The sequence below is a fragment of the Nematostella vectensis genome, chromosome 8 (assembly GCF_932526225.1).
Source record: "Nematostella vectensis chromosome 8, jaNemVect1.1, whole genome shotgun sequence".
In the NCBI taxonomy this organism is placed as follows: domain Eukaryota; kingdom Metazoa; phylum Cnidaria; class Anthozoa; order Actiniaria; family Edwardsiidae; genus Nematostella; species Nematostella vectensis.
In genome coordinates this window covers 514,339-535,722 of record NC_064041.1, presented here as the reverse complement: position 1 = coordinate 535,722, position 21,384 = coordinate 514,339, and the positions used below count along the sequence as shown (strand labels likewise).

Sequence of the window (21,384 nt, the reverse complement as noted above, 5' to 3'; positions counted from 1 at the left end):
TAACCTGAATATTATTAAGATTCTTCTTGCAAATTATATAAACTGGTTTTCACCCTGATTGACTCTTTGAATTGACCCATTTTACACAGTGTTCTGTTAATATTACGTTCTTCTCCAGGGCCCAATTGGACCGCGCGGACCACAGGGATACCAAGGTGCTCCTGGTCCAAAGGTAGGCAAAATACATACATGCGTACCAGTAGCGGATATACAGGGGGAGGGGGGTGGGTTCGGGTGTCTAACCTCCCCGACTTGGGCTGCTTTTTTATTGTTTTCATTCTGCCTGTTCATTCCAAAACCGTTACGAAGGTAAAATAATGACGGAAATTTTTGGGTCAACCCCCCCCCCGCCTTTGGCAAAAAGCTAGATCCGCCCCTGCACACAAAGCATGATTGTAATCGCGTGACCTGATTGTACTCGCGTGACCCTATTGTACTCGCGTGACCCTATTGTACTCGCGTGACCCTATTGTACTCGCGTGACCTGATTGTACTCGCGTGATATTACTGCACTTGTGTGGCATATTTATACTTGTGTGACTATGATTGCGTGACATTACTTCTGCGATCTGACTGTGCTTTGTAATTTTGTTGGAAGATCCTCCTTGTTTGCAAGTTTCTAAATATTAGATATTAGTTAGATTAGTGGGTAGATATTAAATTATTATTATATATGTCAAGCTGTCAATTGCTATTACTGCTTGCGTGACAGAACTGTAGTTGCGGTGCATGACTGTTCTTTCGTGACACAACTGTACTTGCGTGACATAAGGTACTTACTCGTTTTCCTTTTAGGGAAATAGAGGGAATCGTGGTACTGCTGGTTCCAAGGGAGATGAGGTGAGACCTCATGCATTACGTAACCAGAAACTTGTTATTGCGTGACCAGAATGACCTTTATTACGTGACCAGAATGACTTTAATATCGTGCCAGGGATTACGTATTACTTGACCAGAAGCACGTTTTACGTGACCAGAATGAGGTGTCATGTATGATGTAAGCCTTTTTTTAATTTCTAGGGAACTGGGGGCTTCCCTGGCGAGAAAGGGGACGAAGGGCCAAGGGGAGAGGACGTAAGTAACTAGTGCATGTAGCTCCAGTGTCTGATAGTGAAGTGATCTAACGTGCTTTCCTCCCCAGGGCTCTGCTGGACGACCTGGCCTTCCGGGACCCGAGGGGCAAGACGGCCCTAAGGTAAGTCACATGACGCGACCCCATTTGGTTGTGAAGGGTAGATGGGTTTGAAGGGTTCAACCTTACAAGTAACTTTTCATATCTCAATGTGGGAGGGGCCAGAACACCTTGAAAGATTCAACATCACGAACTCATCGTTTAGCAGTTATTTATTGTCCTTTCCTATCGTTTGCCAGGGGCGTGTTGGCGTGGCTGGTGCTCCAGGTCCCCCAGGACCTTCGGGTCCTAAGGTGAGTAAAATGCATACGAGAATATCATTGATTATGCAAATAGGCTTATCGTATATTCTAGTGCACTTTTAATTACGAAAGTGTATCTGTTGTTTATGACTGGCCTAATGAGCCAAACTCGGGGTCATGTAGTATAAGGTGGACCATCCGCTAACCTCGTAACTCGAGGTCATGTAGTATAAGTTGGACCATCCGCCAACATCGTAACTCGAGGTCATGTAGTATAAGGTGGACCATCCGCCAACATCTGGCCTAATGAGCCAAACTCGGGGTCATGTAGTATAAGGTGGACCATCCGCTAACCTCGTAACTCGAGGTCATGTAGTATAAAGATGGACCATCCGCCAACACCGTAACTCGAGGTCATGTAGTATAAGGTGGACCATCCGCTAACACCGTAACTCGAGGTCATGTAGTATAAAGATGGACCATCCGCCAACACCGTAACTCGAGGTCATGTAGTATAAGGTGGACCATCCGCTAACACCGTAACTCGAGGTCATGTAGTATAAGGTGGACCATCCGCTAACCTCGTAACTCGAGGTCATGTAGTATAAGTTGGACCATCCGCCAACACCGTAACTCGAGGTCATGTAGTATAAGTTGGACCATCCGCCAACATCGTAACTCGAGGTCATGTAGTATAAGTTGGACCATCCGCCAACACCGTAACTCGAGGTCATGTAGTATAAGGTGGACCATCCGCCAACACCGTAACTCGAGGTCATGTAGTATAAGGTGGACCATCCGCCAACACCGTAACTCGAGGTCATGTAGTATAAGGTGGACCATCCGCCAACACCGTAACTCGAGGTCATGTAGTATAAGGTGGACCATCCGCCAACATCGTAACTCGAGGTCATGTAGTATAAGTTGGACCATCCGCCAACATCGTAACTCGAGGTCATGTAGTATAAGTTGGACCATCCGCCAACATCGTAACTCGAGGTCATGTAGTATAAGGTGGACCATCCGCCAACATCGTAACTCGAGGTCATGTAGTATAAGTTGGACCATCCGCTAACCTCGTAACTCGAGGTCATGTAGTATAAGGTGGACCATCCGCCAACATCGTAACTCGAGGTCATGTAGTATAAGTTGGACCATCCGCCAACATCGTAACTCGAGGTCATGTAGTATAAGGTGGACCATCCGCCAACATCGTAACTCGAGGTCATGTAGTATAAGGTGGACCATCCGCCAACATCGTAACTCGAGGTCATGTAGTATAATGTGGACCATCCGCCAACATCGTAACTCGAGGTCATGTAGTATAAGGTGGACCATCCGCCAACACCGTAACTCGAGGTCATGTAGTATAAGGTGGACCATCCGCCAACACCGTAACTCGAGGTCATGTAGTATAAGTTGGACCATCCGCCAACATCGTAACTCGAGGTCATGTAGTATAAGTTGGACCATCCGCCAACACCGTAACTCGAGGTCATGTAGTATGAAGGTGGACCATCCGCCAACACCGTAACTCGAGGTCATGTAGTATAAGGTGGACCATCCGCCAACACCGTAACTCGAGGTCATGTAGTATAAAGTGGACCATCCGCCAACATCGTAACTCGAGGTCATGTAGTATAAGGTGGACCATCCGCCAACACCGTAACTCGAGGTCATGTAGTATAAAGTGGACCATCCGCCAACATCGTAACTCGAGGTCATGTAGTATGAAGGTGGACCATCCGCCAACACCGTAACTCGAGGTCATGTAGTATAAGGTGGACCATCCGCCAACACCGTAACTCGAGGTCATGTAGTATAAGTTGGACCATCCGCCAACACCGTAACTCGAGGTCATGTAGTATGAAGGTGGACCATCCGCCAACACCGTAACTCGAGGTCATGTAGTATAAGGTGGACCATCCGCCAACATCGTAACTCGAGGTCATGTAGTATAAGTTGGACCATCCGCCAACACCGTAACTCGAGGTCATGTAGTATGAAGGTGGACCATCCGCCAACACCGTAACTCGAGGTCATGTAGTATAAGGTGGACCATCCGCCAACACCGTAACTCGAGGTCATGTAGTATAAGGTGGACCATCCGCCAACACCGTAATTCGAGGTCATGTAGTATAAGGTGGACCATCCGCTAACCTCGTAATTCGAGGTCATGTAGTATAAGCTGGACCATCCGCCAACACCGTAACTCGAGGTCATGTAGTATAAGTTGGACCATCCGCCAACACCGTAACTCGAGGTCATGTAGTATAAGGTGGACCATCCGCCAACACCGTAACTCGAGGTCATGTAGTATAAGGTGGACCATCCGCCAACACCGTAACTCGAGGTCATGTAGTATAAGGTGGACCATCCGCTAACACCGTAACTCGAGGTCATGTAGTATAAGGTGGACCATCCGCTAACCTCGTAACTCGAGGTCATGTAGTATAAGTTGGACCATCCGCTAACCTCGTAACTCGAGGTCATGTAGTATAAGGTGGACCATCCGCCAACACCGTAACTCGAGGTCATGTAGTATGAAGGTGGACCATTCGCCGAGGTGTCATCTTTGTGCCCACATCGTTTACACAACACGTATTTATTTGCAGGGAGAGCGAGGCTTGCCGGGAATGGCTGGGTATGCGGGACGTGCTGGTGATAAGGTACGCCTACAAGGAGAAGACCATTTGAAACCTGCCACTGACGTCATACTTACCCTGTCTTGCGTTTCCAGGGCAACCAAGGCCCACCTGGTCCACGAGGCCGCGACGGCAGCAAAGGATCACGGGTAAGATCTTCCTTCTTGTGTTCACTTCTCTCATGGGAGTATTTGCGATACATTGGCAATATCGAACCTACATGTGCGACAATTGAATCAATCAGATTTATTTCGCTACTAAAATAAATATCTATCGACAGACCTTTTTTTAGATATCTATATAAAGTCAGCTAAATAGAATGGGATGTTTACAGTGTTAATTGACAGGTACTACTGATGCGCATTGAAGCGTTTCTATGCCATTTCTAGCTGGTGAAATTCATGCCGGATCTTTATAATGACCAAGCTCACTAAACCAAGATGTCAAGATGAAAACGATCACACTGTTACATTGAATATTTGTATTTTCTGTGACAGGGAGAGGCCGGCAAGCAAGGCCCAAGAGGACCACGCGGACGAAGGGTTAGTTTGGATGTTTGAACTGTCCGGTGTACCCTTTACTTCAGCTGTGAAATAAACGGCTATTACTGTGAGAACCCATTTGTTGTAAAACTGTGACTAGACCCTTGCAAGCATTTGAATTCTTTCTCAAAAGTATTTTGGTGAACTTGAGGAATACATTGCTCAACAATGAAATTAATTTGGACATATCCATCGCCGAAGAAAAGTTTGCAGTTTTTGAAAGACACAATTTTTTGTTCAAAAACTACTTACAATTAGGACTGTTTGAAATCTATCTAAGTCTATTCAGAAATTTGAGGGAGAATATATACAATAGATCCCCCATACGAAGACCCTCAAGCGGACACTTTCATACAACACTTATTTGTCCGTTTAATGAGGGCCCAACTGTACAATTGAACCTTAAGCATTGGATTGACCCCTAGAATTGGTTGTTTTAAACAGGGTCCACGTGGCGAGAGAGGATCGTCCGGTACCCCTGGCGTCCCTGGAAATAAGGTACCAACCCCTCTCCCCCATGAGAGCATTTAGCCACAACGTGGGTGAATTTATCATATACTTAGGGATATCCGCTATGTGTCCACCCTACACTCCATTGGAGTATCAACGCATAATAGACAATAATATATTTGGGAGGTGGGCAAATTTTAGGCACATTTTTTTGGCTATTGTTTCTAGAAGGTTATCTCTCAAGGAGTTCCCGATTCGCTGTATTTCCGGTTGTCCCCAATAGCCCTCAACGCCTACTTTGCTTTTATTCCCAAACCCCCTCAACGCCCAACTGATATCTGTTACAGGGTCAAGCCGGTGAGCCTGGACTTCCTGGTGACCGCGGCCCAATGGTAAGTTCTAAACGAAGAGAGCATCTTACTTCCACATATAGCAGTGACTTCCCCCCTCCTTTCCTCAGCCTTACCCAAACCATTGCCTTACTCAGCCTTTACCTTACTTATCCTTTACCTTAACCATCCTTTACCTTCCTCAACCTTTACCTTCCTCAACCTTTACCTTCCTCAGCCTTTACCTTACTCAGCCTTTACCTTAACCACCCTTTACATTACTAAACCTTTACCTTACTCAACCTTTACCTTACTCAGCCTTTACCTTACTCAGCCTTTACCTTACTCATCCTTTACCTTACTCATCCTTTACCTTACTCATCCTTTACCTTAACCATCCTTTACCTTACTCAACCTTTTCACTAACTCACCCTTAACCTTACTCAACCTTTACCTTACTCAGCCTTTACCTTACTCATCCTTTACCTTACTCATCATCTACCTTACTCATCCTTTACCTTACTCACCCTTTACCTTACTCATCCTTTACCTTCCTCAACCTTTACCTTACTTATTCTTTACCTTACTCATCCTTTACCTTCCTCAACCTTTACCTTACTTATCCTTTACCTTAACCAACCTTTACCTTCCTCAACCTTTACCTTCCTCAGCCTTTACCTTACTCAGCCTTTACCTTAATCATCCTTCACCTTAACCAGCCTTTACCTTACTCAACCTATACCTAACTCATCCTTAACCTTACTCATCCTTTACCTTACTCATCCTTTACCTTACTCATCCTTTGCCTTACTCAGCCTTTACCTTCCTCATCCTTTACCTTACTCAGCCTTTACCTTACTCAGCCTTTACCTTCCTCATCCTTTACCTTACTCATCCATTACCTTACTCATCCATTACCTCTCTTTCTATGTGATGTACGTTATGTCATTTATGTCCTTAGGGTCCCCCAGGCCCCCAGGGAGATCGTGGAGCACCTGGCCCGCAAGGAATGATGGTAAGTAAATAAAGCGCTGTACATATAATATGTCTGTTTGGTGCGCTGAGCCCTTTGGTGTTGTTAACATTTTTTCAGGGTTTGACGGGACGCCCAGGTCTGCCGGGATTCCCTGGTCGACGCGGGGAGACCGTAAGTAGTCCATTTCATTAGCATTTTATCACACTCAATAACCAACACGATCGATACAAATAGCCCTTGTTCGGTGAAGCTAAGTCAAACAGTAGAATTGTTTTAAGTAAATCACTGCAACTCTGCAAACACAAACGTTCCATTACTTCCTCCCCGTCTGACTTTTGGCCACTTTGTGTTCTTTTGTAGGGTCCCCAAGGAAAGCCAGGACCAACAGGCGCGCAAGGAATGCCGGGACCTCGGGTAGGACAGAGTGATTATAATATAGACTCCGTGCAATTTCTTTTTACGTTACTTACAATACTTACTGCATTGGCCTGCAATTTAAGACAGTCAAACTGGCTGACAAATGAAATTGATCAAAAGGAATGCATTTACAAGTGCGGGCTATGTATTCTACAATTAGTTTTCGTCCCGTTGTCGCCGACTTCCTCTTCTTAAGGACCCTTAGATAGAAAATAAGTATAGACTAAATTTCCATGGAAGCGCGCGTGGCATTGTGCAACTGAAAACCTTGCAAGGAATGCCGCTGACTGCTCCTGTCTTTTCAGGGACCATCCGGAGATCCAGGCCCTGCGGGACCCAAGGGAGACGTTGGAAGAACGGTAGGAAAAAACATACAAATGTTTGAGAATAAATGATGTTTACCTCTCTTAGCGCTTTAAATGCGAGTTACGCATTAGTATAGATACAAGTTGCTCCACTCAGTTTACAATCGTGAGCGTGTGTTAGTGTTGTCACTGACTCTAATACCACGCGTGTGTTAGTGTTGTCACTGACTCTAATACCACGCGTGTGTTAGTGTTGTCACTGACTCGGTCTAATACCACGCGTGTGTTAGTGTTGTCACTGACTCTAATACCACGAGTGTGTTAGTGTTGTCACTGACTCGATCTAATACCACGCGTGTGTTAGTGTTGTCACTGACTCGATCTAATACCACGCGTGTGTTAGTGTTGTCACTGACTCGATCTAATACCACGCGTGTGTTAGTGTTGTCACTGACTCGATCTAATACCACGCGTGTGTTAGTGTTGTCACTGACTAAATACCACGCGTGTGTTAGTGTTGTCACTGACTAAATACCAGGCGAGTCAGCCAAATCAAGGCTTGTAAATGTCTAGCAAACTTTTGGTCTAAGTAATCAGTATGTATTAATCCGTCTGTTTATACATTTGTGTGAGTGAGTCAAGGAAACGTCGCCTTATTAAAACGATTGTGCTCTATCATAAAACAATTTTCTATGCGGAGCTCTCTTTTCGTCATTGTTAATACAGGATTTGTCTCAGACAAACGTACACGCATAGAAAATAACACATTATACAATGGTGATAGAACTTAGGATGGTAAATGTGACAAATGGCGCTACAGAAGTGGAAATATATATCGAAGATGCAAAGCCAAAGATTTATATAAGCAAATAAATACGTAAACATGCTATATCTCAAGCTCAGGTGCCCCTTCACGCTGTTTGTCTATTCATCAGGGAGCACCAGGAGAGACTGGCGTGTCAGGGGACCCCGGCAAGGACGGGCCCAAGGTAAGACTGTCTCAGGGAGGTATCCTAAGCCCCAAACCTTGATGTGAAGTTGCCCTTTGGAAACAAGTAGACCCGTATGGAGCCGAGAAGAGAGAGGCAGGGAAAAGACTTATTTCCCCTATTTTCCTTCCTATCCTCTTCCCTGCATTCTCCCCTGTGTCTGCGAAGATGGATCGTGCTTTGTAATAGTATTTCCTGCGCATATTTTCTCGTGCCCATGCCTTGCACGTTTTCTAAGCCTACCACCTAAGTGGTCTGCTATGCGCGATCAAAATTTGCCGTAACTCAGTTTCAACTCTGTGCATCTATGTAACCGTCCTCGGAAGACGACTAGGCAAGGAAAGCTTCAAAAGCACCACGCAATGAGGCGCCTGTTTTTTGCACCTTTAATGGATTTCGAATAACGTGAGAAGCCGGTATAGGTTCTGAGATTTCTAAAAGCACACAAACGTTTAAAAGTCTTAGTGTTTTTTATTTTGTCATTTAAACCATTCTGTCTGTTCGGTCTGCTGTTTTACTTTTTAGGGAGATACTGGAAAACCTGGTCTCCCCGGAAAAGACGGAAAGCCCGTAAGTACGCCACACCCTTCATTAATACAAAAAATACAAGCCAACACAAGCGACTTACCCTAATCAATTTAACATCGTTTTAAGTTTTATTTCGGCCTCGAAATTTTAATTCCCTTAATGGGATGAGATGGTTATCCAATACACCAACAAAATACCAGTGGTACAAGTGGCGGGGCCTTGTTACCCAGTGGTGTTTTGCATATGATTAAGGGCATTTAGAAAATACACACAGGCATTCTTCATTTAAGCCACTGGCAAGCTATCCACTGGCACCATTGGTACGAGTGGTGTTACAATAGGTCACCACTCGTACAAATGGTCTTTTGCATATGATTAAGGGCACTTAGACAATACACAGGCATCCACCATTGGAGCTGAGCACCATTGGTACGAGGGGTAGGGTGGTAAAGGGTATTTTCGCGAAACGAGATTTGGCCTTTTTTTACTGTCGAGAAACGTGAAATCGTCCATTGTGAAATGAAATTTGGCCATTTTTCACTGCTGAGAAACGTGAAATCGTCCATTGTGAAATGAAATTTGGCCATTTTTCACTGCTGAGAAACGTGAAATCGTCCTTTTTGACGTCCATGAAACGTGACCCATACCCCCCTTTACCACTCTGTTTGTCAGGTTTATGTATAAGGCTTACAGGTGTCTTTCATTTATATAACTGCTGCTATGCTGGGGTAGCTTCTCAAACAAAGCAATGGAACTCGGTCTACATCTGCCACCAATTGCCTTGGGTTATTTATTAGCGAAATGTATCTACACCTGGGTAATTTGGACATTTGGTAAATCGTACATTTATGTTCCCCGCAGTAAGCCAATCCCCGATTATTCCATGACACAGGGGCGTGGTTCCTGCATCCTGCAGCTGAACAGCCAACACAGGATACCCAGATACCCAAAACACCACTTGTACCACTGGAGATTTCTGCTTCACGACTTGTTCCACTGGTATTTTGTTGGTGTATCGGACATGTATGTGGGATGACCGTGGCCCACGGAAAACTCATGCCACCACCCCTTTAATTGATAGCTTACGGCTCTCCTCTCATGTTCGATTATGGAAGATTGATGACATAGCGCTAAGTTACTGGAATCTTTCAATCACTTCACAGTGTACGCCGTCTTATCCACATGCTTCTATTTCAGGGAGCCCCTGGAAACCCGGGGCCGAAAGGCGTTATGGGACCACCGGTAAGATCACGTGATGTTCAACAAATCTGAACGCTTTTTTTCTCAATCAATTTCCAATTGCTCTATATGAGGTGAAAGTGCCAAAATATTGTACCTACCTGATTGGTCAAAGACCATGTAATTACTTGTATAGTTATTTTTCATTGCGTTTTCAACTGATTTCGAGCTTTCAGAAATGACGCAAACGCACTCTTCTGCATTGTGGGAGCGCTAGCCACCCTAACTGTGTTTAACCGTCTTTGTTTCAGGGACCTCCTGGTCCAAAAGGGGTTGAAGGTCCCGCCGGAGCGATTGGCCAAACAGTAAGTGTCACCGTGACGTCACGTGACGTCACCTTTCCACTTGTGGACTCATGCTAATGAGAGTGTTGTTCCCAGGGCCCTATGGGACCACGTGGTGCCGCCGGTCTTCCTGGACCACAGGGAGCTAATGTAAGTTAAGTTAAAGTTAAAGCATTTGGCTTAACCATGTTATTTGTTTTGATTGTGTGTTTCATCGTGTGTTGCAGGGCATTCCTGGCCGCGCTGGCGACGCAGGAAAACCTGGAGAGAAAGGTAGCAGGGTAAGTAGATAGAGAAAGAGAAGCGAGCAACAGTCAATAGATTAAGGGGGAGAGGGATCAGAGTAGGGGTGATTAGTGGAAGAGGGCAACAGTGGATAGAATGAGCGGAGAGCTAGAGGGGCAACAGTGGATAGAATGAGCGGAGAGCTAGAGGGCAACAGTGGATAGAATGAGCGGAGAGCGAGAGGGGCAACAGTGGATAGAATGAGGGGATAGCTAGAGGGGCAACAGTGGATAGAATGAGGGGAGAGCTAGAGGGGCAACAGTGGGTAGAATGAGCGGAGAGCTAAAGGGGCAACAGTGTGTAGAATGAGGGGAGAGCTAGAGGGGCAACAGTGGGTAGAATGAGGGGAGAGCGAGAGGGGCAACAGTGGATAGAATGAGGGGATAGCTAGAGGGGCAACAGTGGATAGAATGAGGGGAGAGCTAGAGGGGCAACAGTGGGTAGAATGAGGGGAGAGCGAGAGGGGCAACAGTGGATAGAATGAGGGGAGAGCTAGAGGGGCAACAATGGATAGAATGAGCGGAGAGCTAGAGGGGCAACAGTGGATAGAATGAGGGGAGAGCTAGAGGGGCAACAGTGGGTAGAATGAGGGGAGAGCGAGAGGGGCAACAGTGGATAGAATGAGGGGATAGCTAGAGGGGCAACAGTGGGTAAAATGAGGGGAGAGCTAGAGGGGCAACAATGGATAGAATGAGCGGAGAGCTAGAGGGGCAACAGTGGATAGAATGAGCGGAGAGCGAGAGGGGCAACAATGGGTAGAATGAGGGAAGAGCTAGAGGGGCAACAGTGTGTAGAATGAGGGGATAGCTAGAGGGGCAACAGTGGGTAAAATGAGGGGAGAGCTAGAGGGGCAACAATGGATAGAATGAGCGGAGAGCTAGAGGGGCAACAGTGGATAGAATGAGGGGAGAGCTAGAGGGGCAACAGTGGGTAGAATGAGCGGAGAGCGAGAGGGCAACAGTGTGTAGAATGAGGGGATAGCTAGAGGGCAACAGTGGGTAGAATGAGGGGATAGCTAGAGGGCAACAGTGGGTAGAATGAGGGGATAGCTAGAGGGCAACAGTGGGTAGAATGAGGGGAGAGCGAGAGGGGCAACAGTGGGTAGAATGAGGGGAGAGCGAGAGGGGCAACAGTGTGTAGAATGAGGGGAGAGCTAGAGGGGCAACAGTGGGTAGAATGAGGGGAGAGCTAGAGGGGCAACAGTGTGTAGAATGAGGGGAGAGCTAAAGGGGCAACAGTGTGTAGAATGAGGGGAGAGCTAGAGGGGCAACAGTGGGTAGAATGAGGGGAGAGCGAGAGGGGCAACAGTGTGTAGAATGAGGGGAGAGCTAGAGGGGCAACAGTGGGTAGAATGAGGGGAGAGCGAGAGGGCAACAGTGTGTAGAATGAGGGGATAGCTAGAGGGGCAACAGTGGGTAGAATGAGGGGAGAGCTAAAGGGGCAACAGTGTGTAGAATGAGGGGAGACCTAGAGGGGCAACAGTGGGTAGAATGAGGGGAGAGGGGCAAAGGTATTTTGACTAAATGGAGTGGGTTCAGGACACGATATATATACTAAGACCGTTTGTGTCTACTGATATATCACTTGTGTTTACTGATCTTTCGCTTGTGTGATTTGTTTACTGATGTATCACTTGTATTTACTGATCTATCGCTTGTGCGATGTGATTTCTGATCTATTACTTGTGCGATTTGTTTACTGATCTATCACTTGTATTTACTGATCTATCGCTTGTGCGATGTGGTTTCTGATCTATTACTTGTGCGATTTGTTTACTGATCTATCACTTGTATTTACTGATCTATCGCTTGTGCGATGTGGTTTCTGATCTATTACTTGTGCGATTTCTTTACTGATCTATCACTTGTATTTACTGATCTATCGCTTGTGCGATGTGTTTACTGATCTATTGCTTGTACGATGTATCAGGGCGAGGAGGGCCCGCGTGGTGAGCCTGGTCCAGCAGGCAAGCCTGGAGAGCCGGTAAGAGCGCTGCGCACTACATGTTAACAAAGTTAACTCCATCGGTAAGAGCACTGCGTACTACAGTTAACTCCGTTTGTGCTAGCAGTATGAGCAGTAACTAGAATCCATATAATAACAGGTTTTGAATCCTAACCCCTGTTTGTACACATGTGCTGACAAGAATTGTCAATAAACAGGGAAAAGCCGGACCGGACGGCCCACAAGGACCGCCTGGAGAGGACGGAGATAAGGTGAAAACATTGTCCTGAGTCATTCGATTAACTCACTTGTCCTTGACCTAACATCCCTATCATCTCAGGGAGCGCAAGGTATGCCGGGCCAGCCTGGAAAGAAAGGAGACAGAGGACCAAAGGTACCACCTAGAATATCAGAAATGCCTATTATTATTATTATTATTATTATTATTATTATTATTATTATTATTATTATTATTATTATTATTATTATTATTATTATTATTATTATTATTATTATTATTATTATTATTATTATTATTATTATTATTATACCTTATTATTACATTAAAATCTCGTGATTGCTTTGATAGGGACCACCAGGACCAGCTGGACCCATAGGCAACCCCGGCAAGCCTGGACCAGCGGTAAGTGACTTTCACAATGTCACGCAATCACCCCAACGTCATGATGTCACGAGATCCCACTCAATGTCACATGTGATGTTGAACAACCTGGGGCGAGCGCTCTGGATACCTGTGGTATTCTAACCCTATTAGTCAGGGTCTGGGTCAGCGTCTTGTAAAAATGTAGTGAACACTAATTCCAGCAAGGTTTACGTGGAAATTATTGACGTACACATTTCTAGGTGCTGTCAGGGACTCGGACCCAGTCATAATGAGCATGAAAACGAAGGTCACGCAATAGGACAGTAATATGCGGGCGGTGGACTGTGTTTTTATTGCGAGAAGGGACAAAAATGTACAACCACCGCCTCTATTTATGATGCGCGTAACAAATTTTGAACGAAAAAAACTTGGGGGCTGCCTTTAAACATGCCAAGATTCACTTGAATATGTCATATCCAAAACATGACCTTAAGGGTGTACTGGCATCTGTTGCTAAGGAAAAGTGAATATAGCATAAAAGCCTTGTAGAACTCATAAGGGTCTGATATTTGCCAAGTTGACCACCACAAGTGTGCTGACTATTATGATGACTTTACCCCGTGATGTCATAATGTGACGTCATAGATACAAATAAAAGCAAATATTCCAAGTAATTTTGCTCAAAAACAAATATTGAATACGTTTTATGAATCTTGAGGGATGGGCACATTAAGCCAAGCATGCGTTTTAGAAATGATTAAGTAATTGTTTTTTTTATGATTTTTCAGAGGTCATGAAATCCAGATTATTTGATATAATTTTGGTTTCTGTCAGATTAACGCTAAATCCATGCTTGGCTATATGAAGGAGGTTTTAATAAAAAAGAATACAGAAAAAAATATTGAGTTTTGAAATGATTTGGCGACAAAAAAGTTTTTTTTTAGAAAACGCAGAACCTGAAGGGAAACAAAGCCCGCGCGTGCACATTCGGCCTGCTCAGACACACTGATATCTCATATGATGAAATTGAAATGAAGTTTAAAAACAAATTCTAATGGTGTTTCGTGGTATTTACACTTCAAAGGAACGATATCCGTCATGTCATGATGAAAATTGAAAAAGTATTTTAAAATTCTGATACAGCGCGCGCTATTTCCAGTTGCGTGCGCGAGCGTTTGCAACCGGTGTTTGTAGCGCGCGCAGGTAGTGAACATTGAAAACTTTGGCTTCAAAAAGGTTGGCTTGAATAAATCTCCGCTGAATCTTCCTTTTTACAAAATATGGGAAATATCATCACCCAAAAAGGCTGATATCAACTGAAAGTCAATTTTTGGGAAATTGAAGCGCAAACTTTTGTTTCTTTTACTTCAGGAAAGCTTGTGAATGACGAGTTCCGTGTTATGCGCGCGCTCAACGCCACCAGCGTAGCAACGTCGTTACTGAGCAACACTAATGTCAGTACACCCTTAAATGGCACGTTTTTCTTGTATAGGGACCACCTGGTGAACAAGGTCCCCAAGGCCCCATGGGACCCCGTGGTGAAAAAGGCCCTGACGGCAATCGCGGACCCCCTGGTCCCTCTGGACAGCCTGGCGTTCCGGTGAGTATTATGACGTTATTATGAGGTCATGGCAGTCCCACGTCACAACTCGTGACGAAGTATAGTGCCAAGTGACAGTATGGAGAGATAGCAAGGAACGCAAAGAACGATTGTAAGGAGAATGTGAAAAATGCAACGCTAAATTGCTAAATAGTTTTATGCATAAGAATAGTTTCGACTAAATTGACTCGTTTCATAACGCTTATAATGCCCCGTGGGCAAAGATAATCCCAAGACCTTGTTTCTGCCTTAGCCATCAAAGCTTGTTGGAAAGTTGCAAATGTTGCTGTCCAACTTACCAGGCTCAGTTTATTTTCGGTTGCCGTCCCCGCTGCCTGCTGTTGCTTTAGTCATCTAGTGTCGCGTGACAACACCCTGCCGCATTTGCTGGCTGAGTGTCACTTATAAAATGACTGTAACTCTCTTCACTTCGCTCGCAGGGCGTGCCGGGACCACGAGGAGAGAAAGGTGACCGCGGTGCTCCTGGTCCAGCGGTATGTTTATTCTCTATAAACACTCAATTCAGTCATTATTTCGCGCTTCCGCGAATGCCTCCGTTTCTTTCTTTTTGGAAAAAGCTTTAGAGACACAATTCTCATACTCTTGTTGTTACTAGGGCCCAACCGGACCTCAAGGCCCGCGTGGATTACCAGGCCCCGCAGGACCAAAGGTAATTAGCACTTCCGGATATCAGTGCCTTATAACAGACGGCAAGTGCCTTATTATATACTCCAGTACTTCCGGTATATAAGTGCCTTATTATATACTCCAGTACTTCCGGAATATAAGTGCCTTATTATATACTCCAGTACTTCCGGTATATAAGCGCCTTATTATATATTCCAGTACTTCCGGTATATAAGTGCCTTATTTTATACGTCAGTACTTCCGGTATATAAGTGCCTTATTATATACTCCAGTTCTTCCGGTATATAAGTGCCTTATTATATATTCCAGTACTTCTGGAATATAAGTACCTTATTATATACTCCAGTACTTCCGGTATATAAGTGCCTTATTATATACGCCAGCACTTCCGGTATATAAGTGCCTTATTACATATGCCAGTACTTCCGGTATACGAGTGCCTTAATATATACGCCAGTACTTCCGGTATATAAGTGCCTTATTATATATTCCAGTACTTCCGGTATACGAGTGCCTTAATATATACGCCAGTACTTCCGGTATATAAGCGCCTTATTATATATTCCAGTACTTCCGGTATATAAGTGCCTTATTTTATACGTCAGTACTTCCGGTATATAAGTGCCTTATTATATACTCCAGTTCTTCCGGTATATAAGTGCCTTATTATATATTCCAGTACTTCTGGAATATAAGTACCTTATTATATACTCCAGTACTTCCGGTATATAAGTGCCTTATTATATACGCCAGCACTTCCGGTATATAAGTGCCTTATTACATATGCCAGTACTTCCGGTATACGAGTGCCTTAATATATACGCCAGTTCTTCCGGTATATAAGTGCCTTATTATATATTCCAGTACTTCTGGAATATAAGTACCTTATTATATATTCCAGTACTTCAGGTATATAAGTGCCTTATTATATACGCCAGCACTTCCGGTATATAAGTGCCTTATTACATACGCCAGTACTTCCGGTATACGAGTGCCTTAATATACACGCCAGTACTTCCGGTATATAAGTACCTTTGTACGGACGCCAGCACATCCAGTTTACTTATCCTTGATTGCACTGACTCAAGCACATTTGAAATGGGTCCTAATAATACTTTCATTTGCAAGCCTTGTGATCAATTTTACTCTCACATATAAATGTAACGGCCCTGCGCATAAGGAGACAATTGAAAAAGAAGGATCTTATGCCGATTTTATGTTTTAGGGTGAGCAAGGCCAGAATGGCGAAGCAGGAACGCCCGGACAACAGGGCGAGAAGGTAAAATCCACTTCTGTCAATCAAGTTTATATTTCCCCTTCATTATCACAACGATGGCGTACTTTTTCACCACAGGGAGACCGTGGACCGAAAGGTGATCTTGGAGCTGCTGGTGTCGCTGGGACCCCTGTAAGTACACATGCGCATACAGGCTACCCAGATCACTTGATAGAGGCTGCTTTCCATAAATTGGATCCACAGGACCATAGGGTCTACATTTTTTTTCAAATTTGCTCAGCTTATTACATGCACTACGTGAAATATATTATATTTTTGCGTAAAACCGTTTTAGTTTAACTCAAGTATGTAAACAATATTTTTTCATATTGATGTTTATTTTTATCATATGAAAAATTTCTATGTAAAGTTTTCAATTGAAAAAAAAACGATGCACGTTTTTCATTGCCACAGGCTGCCCGCGTGCTTACCCGTGCTTGGTATCATTTGTCGATATTTTGTGATGCTGTTGTTATTTTCAGGGACGACCGGGAGAGCCTGGGCAAAAGGGCGCCCGCGGAGACCCAGGACCACAGGTAACCACAATCAATGTAACGCAAAATACAACAACCTGCTTAGATATTTTACTGACTTTGTTTGTTTGTTGTTCGCAGGGTGTGCAAGGGGCCCGTGGACCCGCTGGGTCCCCTGGGGACAAAGGCCCAAGTGTGAGCTCCACTAATTTGCATAGTAGTAAAAAGTCTTATCAAAAAAAGGGCTATCGCGTCTTTATGTTACGCCTCCGGACAATACACCGTGTTTTGTTCATCATTTTTTCACGACTGGTTAATATAGAAGAACGTGTGAAAACATGTCTACGCGCGGACAATACACGTGTCTTTGTACATTATATTATCACGACTGGTTAACATAGAAAAACGTGTGAAAACATGTCTACGCGCGGACAATACACATTTCTTTGTTCATCATATTATCACGACTGGTTAACATAGAAGAACGTGTGAAAACATGTCTACGTGCGGACAATACACATTTCTTTGTTCATCATATTATCACGACTGGTTTACATAGAAAAACGTGTGAAAACATGTCTACGCGCGGACAATACACATTTCTTTCTTCATCATATTATCACGACTGGTTAAAATAGAAAATCGTGTGAAAACATGTATACGCGAGTGGACGATGTTCATGTTTGTATTGTTACACCTTCACAGCGAATTCAATTGGTTTTGATTTTAGGGACCTCAAGGGCCTATGGGACCCCCTGGACCAATGGGACCTCAGGGACCAAAGGTGTGTATTTCATTGAGTGCTTGTCACCTTATTGTCATGTTATTGTCATAGTAATCATTATTTATCTTTGGAAGCACGTGGAATTTACGTCATCGAGTATTTGTCGTGTTGTTGTTATATTTTATATCTTAGGGAGCACGTGGAAAGTATGAAATCGAGTCATGTTGTTGTTATGCTGTTGTAATAGTAATCATTACTTTCATCTTAGGGAGCACGTGGAGTGTATGACATCAAGAACTTGTCATGTTGTCATTTGTTATATTATATATCTTAGGGAGCAAGTGGAGTGTATGACATCAAAAACTTGTCGTTTTGTCGTCATGCTGTTGTCATGGTAATCGTTATTTTCTCATTAGGGAGCGCGTGGTAGTAACGGCGAGGACGGGCAACCCGGCAAACCTGGACCCACGGTAAGAGCGACTTGTCCGTGTAACCACTCCCTTTATAAGCTTACTGAAAAAAACATTTTAGATTTCTATTATGATATTAATTGCGGGCCCAATGTTAGATTATTTCAGCTCCACGTGCTATATAAAATAGATTAATTATTTAAGGACAGTAAAACTATGTGACGCCAATTGATATTCTTGTGCCTCATGTCCTCTTTTGTACATACAATGTCGCATGCTTTATATCGCATTTCAGTGCAACATGCCCAATTTCACATATCCAATATCGAATGTCAATGGTTATATGTCACATGTCGCATGTCTAATAATTCATGTAGGATTTCGCATTTCCATTGCCTTAGAACGAATGTTGCATGTCCCTTGAGTGTCGCATATCGCATGTCGAATGTCCCATTTGTCGCGTGTTGAATTGCTTTGTATTCGTCGCAGGGAGCTCCAGGAGCGCGTGGTGAGGACGGACCACCTGGCCAGCCCGGAATCAAGGTATCTAATTCTACTATGTGCGCGGGACAGACGGACAAGTCTCTAATTCAACTATGTCCGCGAGACAGACGGACTATGGACGAATTCCATGCGCGTACCAGAGAAAATCAAATGTCCATCGGGCATATTGGAATTCGAAACTGGTCTATTCTCCTTTCAATTACTGTTCATCAAACAAGATGTGTTCTTCGATCTTGAGGGTTTACTTGAATAACATTGTCTTTGATCTGACGCTAGGGTGAGACCGGCCCCAAGGGCTACCCCGGCAAGGATGGCGAGCCAGGCGACAAGGTAACGCTACATCTCAGTCACGCGATGTCACACAGTCTCATTCCACACATTTGCTTGCAATAAGCAATGTCACACAATCCTTAATGCCTCTCGATCTCTTGTCTGACGCATTGTCACACAATTTCTCTCGTGAAACAATGGCTTGCGTCACACAAGCATTTTCTCATGTTACATATCGTCACACAATCACTAATTGTCACACAATCTCTAATTGTCATGCAATGGCTTGTGTTACGCTTGTGTTACAATCCCCATGTAACGCGATCATTTTTGTGAATGTCATACTTTCCCCTTCATAGGGTGACCGTGGAAGCACTGGACCCGAGGGACCTGTTGGTCCTCCAGGACCACAGGTAAAAAAATATATATATATATTTACTTTAACTTTGGTAAATGGCTATTTAGCTTTTAATGGCATCACTGAAAGATATGTCTTCTTAAATTACGAAAAAACTCACATAGCATTTGTTTTTTTTGTAATAGTTACATTATAAGTAAACGTGAAAGATTTCATGCAAATCGACCAAGAAAGGTACTTGCAAAAAGTTGGGAAAGTAAAACATCGTGAAAATTACAATGCGGAAACGTTTTCAGCCTGGTTCCTCATGTGTTGTTAAGTCTAGGGCAATTATTATCATTGTTATTATTAATTATATTTATAATAAATATCATTATGGTTTTTATTCTTCTTCTTCTTCTTCTTATTATTATTATTGTATTTGTTGTTATTATTGTTGTTGTTGTTATTATTATCATTATCATTATTAGGGTCCTCCTGGACTCCGTGGTCTTCCTGGCGATCGCGGTGCTGCTGGTGCCCCTGTAAGTAGCCAATGGACAACGCCGCTCACTCGAACTCGGACACCTTGAATTCCTCATTAACTCGAACTCGGACACCTCGAATTCCTTATTAACTCGAACTCGGACACCTCGAATTCCTCATTAACTCGAACTCGGACACCTTGAATTCCTCATTAACTCGAACTCGGATATCTCGAATTCCTCATTAACTCGAACTCGGACACCTCGAATTCCTCATTAACTCGAACTCGGACACCTCGAATTCCTTATTAACTCGAACTTGGACACCTCGAATTCCTTATTAACTCGAACTCGGACACCTTGAATTCCTCATTAACTCGAACTCGGATATCTCGAATTCCTCATTAACTCGAACTCGGACACCTCGAATTCCTCATTAACTCGAACTCGGACACCTCGAATTCCTTATTAACTCGAACTAGGATATCTCGAATTCCTCATTAACTCGAACTCGGACACCTCGAATTCCTCATTAACTCGAGCTCGGATATCTCGAATTCCTTATTAACTCAAGCTGGGATATCTCGAATTCCTCATTAACTCGAACTCGGATATCTCGAATTCCTCATTAACTCGAACTCGGACACCTCGAATTCCTCATTAACTCGAACTCGGACACCTCGAATTCCTTATTAACTCGAACTCGGACACCTCGAATTCCTTATTAACTCGAACTCGGACACCTTGAATTCCTCATTAACTCGAACTCGGATATCTCGAATTCCTCATTAACTCGAACTCGGACACCTCGAATTCCTCATTAACTCGAACTCGGACACCTCGAATTCCTTATTAACTCGAACTAGGATATCTCGAATTCCTCATTAACTCGAACTCGGACACCTCGAATTCCTCATTAACTCGAGCTCGGATATCTCGAATTCCTTATTAACTCAAGCTGGGATATCTCGAATTCCTCATTAACTCGAACTCGGATATCTCGAATTCCTCGTTAACTCGAACTCGGATACCTCGAATTCCTCATTAACTCGAACTCTGATATCTCGAATTCCTCATTAATTCAAACTCGGATACCTAGAATTCCTCATTAACTCGAACTCGGATATCTCGAATTCCTCATTAACTCGAGCTCGGATATCTCGAATTCCTCATTAACTCGAACTCGGATATCTCGAATTCCTCATTAACTCGAACTCGGATATCTCGAATTCCTCATTAACTCGAGCTCGGATATCTCGAATTCCTCATTAACTCGAACTCGGATATCTCGAATTCCTCATTAACTCGAACTCGGATATCTCGAATTCCTCATTAACTCGAGCTCGGATATCTCGAATTCCTCATTAACTCGAACTCGGATATCTCGAATTCCTCATTAACTCGAACTCGGATATCTCGAATTCCTCATTAACTCGAGCTCGGATACCTCGAATTCCTCATTAACTCGAACTCGGATATCTCGAATTCCTCATTAACTCGAACTCGGATATCTCGAATTCCTCATTAACTCGAGCTCGGGTATCTTGAATTCCTCATTAACTCGAACTCGGATATCTCGAATTCCTCATTAACTCGAACTCGGATATCTCGAATTCCTCATTAAGTCGAGCTCGGATATCTCGAATTCCTCATTAACTCGAACTCGGATATCTCGAATTCCTCATTAACTCGAACTCGGATATCTCGAATTCCTCATTAACTCGAACTCGGATATCTCGAATTCCT

General features: G+C 43.9%; 1 protein-coding gene across 4 annotated transcripts in view; it reads left to right on the top strand.

The window, feature by feature from the left end:
• Positions 1-21,384, top strand: part of LOC5514130 (collagen alpha-1(I) chain) — a 51,078-nt gene that overhangs the window by 16,932 nt on the left and 12,762 nt on the right. For 3 of the 4 annotated variants that reach the window (XM_048731381.1, XM_048731383.1, XM_048731382.1), the window contains 37 exons: positions 119-172; positions 796-840; positions 1,021-1,074; positions 1,142-1,195; positions 1,372-1,425; positions 3,990-4,043; positions 4,115-4,168; positions 4,517-4,561; positions 5,006-5,059; positions 5,359-5,403; positions 6,302-6,355; positions 6,434-6,487; positions 6,677-6,730; positions 7,039-7,092; positions 7,974-8,027; positions 8,553-8,597; positions 9,753-9,797; positions 10,046-10,099; positions 10,175-10,228; positions 10,306-10,359; positions 12,293-12,346; positions 12,526-12,579; positions 12,648-12,701; positions 12,897-12,950; positions 14,404-14,511; positions 14,952-15,005; positions 15,128-15,181; positions 16,385-16,438; positions 16,514-16,567; positions 16,918-16,971; positions 17,050-17,103; positions 17,639-17,692; positions 18,049-18,102; positions 18,532-18,585; positions 18,823-18,876; positions 19,176-19,229; positions 19,645-19,698. In XM_048731381.1, the coding sequence (XP_048587338.1) occupies positions 119-172; positions 796-840; positions 1,021-1,074; positions 1,142-1,195; positions 1,372-1,425; positions 3,990-4,043; positions 4,115-4,168; positions 4,517-4,561; positions 5,006-5,059; positions 5,359-5,403; positions 6,302-6,355; positions 6,434-6,487; positions 6,677-6,730; positions 7,039-7,092; positions 7,974-8,027; positions 8,553-8,597; positions 9,753-9,797; positions 10,046-10,099; positions 10,175-10,228; positions 10,306-10,359; positions 12,293-12,346; positions 12,526-12,579; positions 12,648-12,701; positions 12,897-12,950; positions 14,404-14,511; positions 14,952-15,005; positions 15,128-15,181; positions 16,385-16,438; positions 16,514-16,567; positions 16,918-16,971; positions 17,050-17,103; positions 17,639-17,692; positions 18,049-18,102; positions 18,532-18,585; positions 18,823-18,876; positions 19,176-19,229; positions 19,645-19,698 (2,007 nt within the window). The remainder of the gene's footprint in view (positions 1-118; positions 173-795; positions 841-1,020; positions 1,075-1,141; positions 1,196-1,371; positions 1,426-3,989; positions 4,044-4,114; positions 4,169-4,516; positions 4,562-5,005; positions 5,060-5,358; positions 5,404-6,301; positions 6,356-6,433; positions 6,488-6,676; positions 6,731-7,038; positions 7,093-7,973; positions 8,028-8,552; positions 8,598-9,752; positions 9,798-10,045; positions 10,100-10,174; positions 10,229-10,305; positions 10,360-12,292; positions 12,347-12,525; positions 12,580-12,647; positions 12,702-12,896; positions 12,951-14,403; positions 14,512-14,951; positions 15,006-15,127; positions 15,182-16,384; positions 16,439-16,513; positions 16,568-16,917; positions 16,972-17,049; positions 17,104-17,638; positions 17,693-18,048; positions 18,103-18,531; positions 18,586-18,822; positions 18,877-19,175; positions 19,230-19,644; positions 19,699-21,384) is intronic. The other variant, XM_048731384.1, reaches the window with a different exon arrangement.